This window comes from Ixodes scapularis, unplaced genomic scaffold (assembly GCF_016920785.2).
Source record: "Ixodes scapularis isolate PalLabHiFi unplaced genomic scaffold, ASM1692078v2 PGA_scaffold41__6_contigs__length_2269736, whole genome shotgun sequence".
NCBI classification, from domain to species: Eukaryota; Metazoa; Arthropoda; class Arachnida; order Ixodida; family Ixodidae; genus Ixodes; species Ixodes scapularis.
In genome coordinates this window covers 1,463,964-1,469,963 of record NW_024609870.1, presented here as the reverse complement: position 1 = coordinate 1,469,963, position 6,000 = coordinate 1,463,964, and the positions used below count along the sequence as shown (strand labels likewise).

Here is a 6,000-nt window from a genome sequence, read left to right as displayed (position 1 = left end):
GGGAACGAGTACTTGAGACTTTAAGCCCATTTTCATGGCTTGGTCTTTAGACAGTTTTTGATGTCTAATTCACTCGAGAAGGTTGGCGAGTGAACCTGCCGCCACAGGTTTCTCTTCTAGCCGCTAGGGTGTCACCAATGCTCGGGCGTGGCAGTCAACGGGTTAAAGGCCGACCTAGAGTAGTAGCGCACAGGCGAAGAGACTGTTGTTGCCCCGGGAAGTCCCTGTGCCTACCTCAAGCACGGCCAGGATGGTCTCGAGCTGGTCCTCCCTGAGCACGATCTGGTTGCTGATGCGCCCCAGGCACTGGATGGCCTTCAGGCGCACCTCCTCAATCTCGTCGTTGAACATGTCCACTATGAAGTCCAGCGACTGGGCCGCAAAGGAGTGGAACTTCAGCGCCAGCTTGCACAAGGAGTCCAGGGTGGCCAACCGCACCTCTGCAAAGCCAAGCGCTTTGCTCCAGACCCAAACTGCCCAAGGAAACGAAAACAGTGCCTCTGCCACATCGACCGGGTCGTGCAGCATACAGACCACAGGGTGTCTGCTGTAGCAACCAAACTGGCAGAAAAGGTCCTAAAACAATCAATAACGACTACACTCTGCACCCGGGCATTGGGTAAGACGCTCGCGCTGGAGCTGGGACCGCTCCTATCTGCCGTTCCCACATTGTCAGTGACTGCACTGGAGGGGATTGCGACACCCCGCAAGCACACAGTGTTTGGAGCTCCCAATGGGGGCTCTACGAGTGTTCGCTCAAAATTGGTGGGGCTGCCAACTTGCTAGAACAACGCCATTGGGCTCTCCTAATATATTAACGCAGGCTAGTGGGTTAGGTATATTAGACATGAATGACGACTGTACCATCTACTTCGGGCACTTGTCTGCCCTTGGCGCTATTTATGTACAAGTCTCCCAAAGGCAAACATTAACGTAGACGAGCGATAAAGAAATGTTTCTTGGCAGGTTTCCTCCGACAAGTGCAGTGTCTTCTCCAAATTACTAGCCGACATCTACGGGCAGACTAAATTTCCCGACAGTCAGAGGCCTTAAGCGTTTTCCTTGCCAAGAAATGCCCCGAGAGCGTCGCACTCAAAAAACTGCACATATCTGCGAGGCAGTTTCGCAAGTGACCCGCACGATAGAGTGAGCTGCGATTCGAGGCTTAAAGTGTCGAGATTTCTGTCGCATAGTGGGCACATCCGATAGCCGGGGACTCCAGAACGTTTTATACAGTTTGTGGCTCTGTATCTCGCACCAATGAAAAGAATGACCCGGCCAAATGTAAGAAATTAATCATGTGTTTTTTTATCGTGCAACCAAAATTTTTAGTGGACAGTGCCATGATCGGTCTGCTTCAGATTGTGGACACCTCGTTTACAGCGAAAGCATTTCTGTGGGCAAAACAGCCAAGGAACGTTTGTCCATCAGCTGTTATTTCAGGCAAAAACGAGACAAACATCTCAATATAAGCATCGTTTGTCTCGTTACATTATCATGTCCGAGAAAATTGGTAACCTTGCATGGCATTGCCACTTACCTTCTGTACTGTAGGGGCTACTTCAATGACCTCGCAATTTGGGTGCTTCACAGGTCGGAAGTCTGGTCAGTCAGAACGTCAAGTTGACTCTTTTCTGCGTCGCTACGTATTTGGCAAATTCGATAAACTACCCCGGTTGACTTGGAGACTCGGCGTCTTCCACATTCGTACCCTTTTTCTCGTAGCAACCGCTGGCCTCTCGGCTAGCTTCACTCCGCTCCTACTCTCTTACGCCTAACGTTCCGTCCCTTTCGTCGGCGTCTTTCTACTTTCGCGAATGGACGAAAGGGTCAACGCTCTAACTGTCGACGCAGTGTCGGTGTCGAGGTATTCCAGGCTTATGTAAGTACCTGGCACAGAGCTCGCATAATAAACTTAGAGGAAAAGTCTGCCATTTTCCCATGCATTTCAGGCACGTCAGAACGGTGGAGCACAGAAGCAAATGTCGGCGAGCCCAGATTATTAGAGAACCTATAATAAACTCGCAAGGTCCGTGTCATTTTCTTAGTTTCATTTGGTGAGAAAACAGCTGCATCCTGCAGGAAACCAAGAAAAACTCAAGACGGCAAGCAACCTAACTTGAACTCGTTGCGGCAATACAAAAGTGCCTAAGCTGTCGTCCGCATTCTTTCTGCGTAAAATTGTATTCTTACTGAAGCTAACTCCGATCCGAAAAAATTGAGCATGCCAAGGTCGAAGAGAGTTGGCCTAGTTGACCAAGCACCTATGCCACAAGCTCTGCCGGCCACACCAGGCAACTGTGAAAGAAAACAGAAGAAATAAACAGACAAAATAACCAATTTCTGGAGGAACCTTGGCGCCGCCGGTTTGTCTCTTCCTTTTGTACATTTTTGCGCTGTTTTATCTCATTATGTTTGAGAACAAAAGACGCAGAAGAGAGAGGACTCTGAGATGCCTTGGGAGGACTTTGCCAGCTTCAATGGCTTAAAGAACAATGAGAATAAGAAAGTGCCCAAAGAAAGGATGTGGCGACACTAGACACGGCGTCGCGTGCCAGGAAGGTCAAGACTGGAGCGAGTGTCTGCTGCATTTCTCATAGAGTGCAATTCTGCATATATTCTATTTGATCGGTAATCTTCAGATATTCCCTCTTTGAAGACCGTGCAAGATGATGAAAGTGCCCCGCGATACCGTATTTACTCGCAGAATGAACGTACTTTTTTTTCCGAAAAATCATTCATTACACGAAGTAAAATTTTTGCGTCTGTATTTACTCGCATAATAATGAACCCACCTTTTATCCTGAAAAATCGAAGTAACTTCTTATCTCTTTGCCGGGGTGCCGGAGGTAACCAAACTAAGCTGCGCAAAAAAAAAACAAAAAAAACTCCTCTGTTTTCTTTTCCCCTTAGTTCCTTGGGTTTTTTTTTTTTTTCTTTTTTTGCCGCCTTTTGCAAGCTGTTCTGTTTGCTAAGAAGTTGCTTAGACAAGGGCTCTCCCCTTACCTTTCTTATCTCCTCGCGTGCGGCGCGCGACGCATGACCCCCCTTCCCTTCCCCCTTCCCCCCCCCCCCCCCCCCCCCCCCGTAACCAAACTGCGCTGTGCAAAAAGAAAAAAAAAAAAAAGAAGAAAAAAAAGCTCCTCTTTTTTTTTTTTTTTTTTTTAGTTCCGTGGGTTTTTTTTTTTTTTTTCTTCTTTCTTTGCCGCCTTTCGCAAGCTGTTTCGTTTGCTTAGAGGGCTTCTCCGCTCCTCTTACCTCCTTGCGCGCGATCCCCCGTAACCAAACTGCGCTGTGCAAAAAAAAAAAAGGGAAAAAAAAAGCTCTTCTGTGTTTTTGTTTTCTTTTAATTCCGTGGGTCTTTTTTTTTTTTTTCTTTTTGCCGCCTTTTGCAAGCTGTTTCGTTCGCTTAGAGCGCTTCTCTTTCTTACCTCCTTGCGCGCGGCGGCGCGCGAACCCTAAAGTCCAAACTGTGCTGTGCAAAAAAAAAGAAAAAGCTCCTCTCCATGTTTTTTTTTTTTCTTGCTTCCTTTGGATCTTTGCGAATTTTTTAACGCCTTTTGCAAGGCGTTTTGTTCGCCCACACTGCCCATGCATTCGCGACCTCGCTGCACCAGGATAGAAAAGTGCGTTCATTTAGCGCGCGTGGGGGGAGGGGGTCAAAATTTTGACGTCTGAGTTGGGGGTGCGTTTATTACGCGAGTGAAAAAAAAAGTCGAAATTTTGAGAGCCGACTTGGGGGGTGCGTTCATTACGCGAGTGCGTTCATTATGCGAGTAAATACGGTATATTCAAAACGTGACTCCTGACTTTTGCAGCTGACGATACCGTGTTTCTAAAGCTCATAAGCAAGACACAATACATGTACACGTGATGGGACAAACAGAGAGAGAGATCCTGGATCGCAACTGGCTCGTACCGCATTTCGTGAGATGGCACATGCTTCCAGAACACCTCCGACTGGATGCATTCTGTTTCGGTGCATTAATAAGAGAGATAGGAAGCGCCGAAAAGTCAAGGCGGAGTGGTGTAAGGGTTAGCATGCCCGACCAGATATTGAAAGACCCAGAGTTTGAATCCCGGTGCCGCCAAAGATTTTGTCTTTCGTAACTATTGTCCCATTCGATCGGTACGGTCAATTCATCCGCATATTTTCAAATATTTTTTCTTTGGAGGAAGACGACGAAAGTGCCGGCAAGGCCCTCACCAAGGAACTCGTCCTCCAGGCCGTGGACGAAGGCTCCGCAGGCCCCAGAGCCCATGAGGCTGACACTTTGGGCGTCCAGCTCTTCCCGGGGGGCGTCGTCCGCCCACTTCTGGCCCGAGGACCACTCCCCGCTCTCGTAGCTCTCCTTCTGCCGCTCGTGCGCCGAACGCTTGCGCTGCAACACATACCAGGTCACGGACGGACCCTTTAGCAGTGTCACCGACAGAGAGGGCATCCCGTTCCCTTCGTGGATACCGAGAAATTGGCCAAAAAGGACGTCGCAAAAGAGTTTGCTATCCTAGTGATGGAACCTTTGGTAGCAGGTTCTGTGGCGGGCAAAATATTGCTTCGGAGCAGACGCCAACAAATAAATTAATGATGGCATCGCTATACGAGTTCGTCCTTGATACTGAAGCACTTATTACTTTTTGTAATAAGAGCAGATAGGGTGCAAAATGAACGCAAAGCACTTTATTTAGAAATAAGGCTCGGGTCAGAGTAACTTACATGTACGACGGATACTCAAAAAATGGTTGAAAAATTGATCATACACTTCAGTTGAGATAAAACCTCACTTCCACCAAACTTTTACACCAGGTAGTTTGTATTTATATGTATCTCGCGTAAAATGCCAGTATATCCCTTTTCACGACCCAGAACCGCTCCCTCCAACACCGTCAAAAATCGTTCAAGGATTTCAAGCGAACAGACCACTGGGCATCTCGACATTCGATAAACGACGCCCGTGTCTTCCCCAAGGTAACAATGCAGGCACCTGCTTGACTCAGCGAAAAAGAAACCTCGTGACCAAACAATGTGTTGCACATGTCAGCCCAGCAGTTGCCTACAAAAGCAAGCGCAGCAAGGAACATTGCGGTATTCATGGCCCAGAACTGCTCCCTTTACAAAAAACTTAAAAAGAAAAAAAATTTTTTTATACAGTTAAATTGCGACACACATGTAAAAAAACTAATATTACACGAAAAAAGTTTTTTTTTTGAGAAATACTGACAGTGCGAGATGCGATTTAGTCAGTAGTCACCTCCTTTCCACTTGTTTTCTCTCGGCATTTCGGGTGCGTGAAGGAAACGTGAATCGGCTTCGCCTTCACATTGAGGTGGAAAAAGTGAATTACCATCTCGTTGAGCGAATGACTTCACGCGCAGAATTTCAAATAAATCTCTCGCCGTCAATTTTGCTCTAAAAAAATTTTCTTTCACATAAAATTTATTTTTTGACATGTGTGTCCCCACCATTATTCTTAATAAAAGGCATTTCATTTCTTTTCAGGGGCCCTTTAGCACTGTCAAAGATTGTTGCAGGCGAGCACTAAGCTTCCCACACTTAAACTTAGTTTTCACTTGAAGTGGTGAGAATCCCCGAATTGTGGTTCTGTCTTAGCTCCAGTGCGTTTTTGTAAGGGGTGTTGACGTTGCTGCCTTCAGAGCAAGCATCTGGGAAGCTCCTTCTCTGGGAAGTGGCTTTACCGCACCGCACGCGAAAAGCCGTCGTGTGTTTGCGTAATAAGTGTTACAGTCTAAGCTCATTCAACAGACCTTTTTACAACAGACATTTGGATATAACATACCAATTTGTGAAGTTCGGTTGGTTTTTCTCTATGCACCATTGACTCAACTTCATATCTGCATACAACATACTCCTTTTATAACAGATTGAAATCTTGGTCAAAATCAATGTCTGTTATAACGAGCTTAGACTGTATATTCGTATGTTTTACTTTTCCTGTCTAATTAGTTTTCCCCTTAAGGATATATATGCAAACGATCTACTAT

General features: G+C 46.5%; 1 protein-coding gene across 1 annotated transcript in view; it reads right to left on the bottom strand.

The window, feature by feature from the left end:
• Nucleotides 1-174: 174 nt before the first annotated feature.
• Nucleotides 175-6,000, bottom strand: part of LOC121837463 (integrator complex subunit 4-like) — a 37,597-nt gene continuing 31,771 nt past the window's right edge. Inside the window, exons 8-9 of the mRNA XM_042293068.1 lie at nt 4,208-4,382; nt 175-440 (exon numbers count right to left, since the gene is read on the bottom strand). Coding sequence (XP_042149002.1) covers nt 175-440; nt 4,208-4,382 — 441 coding nt within the window. The remainder of the gene's footprint in view (nt 441-4,207; nt 4,383-6,000) is intronic.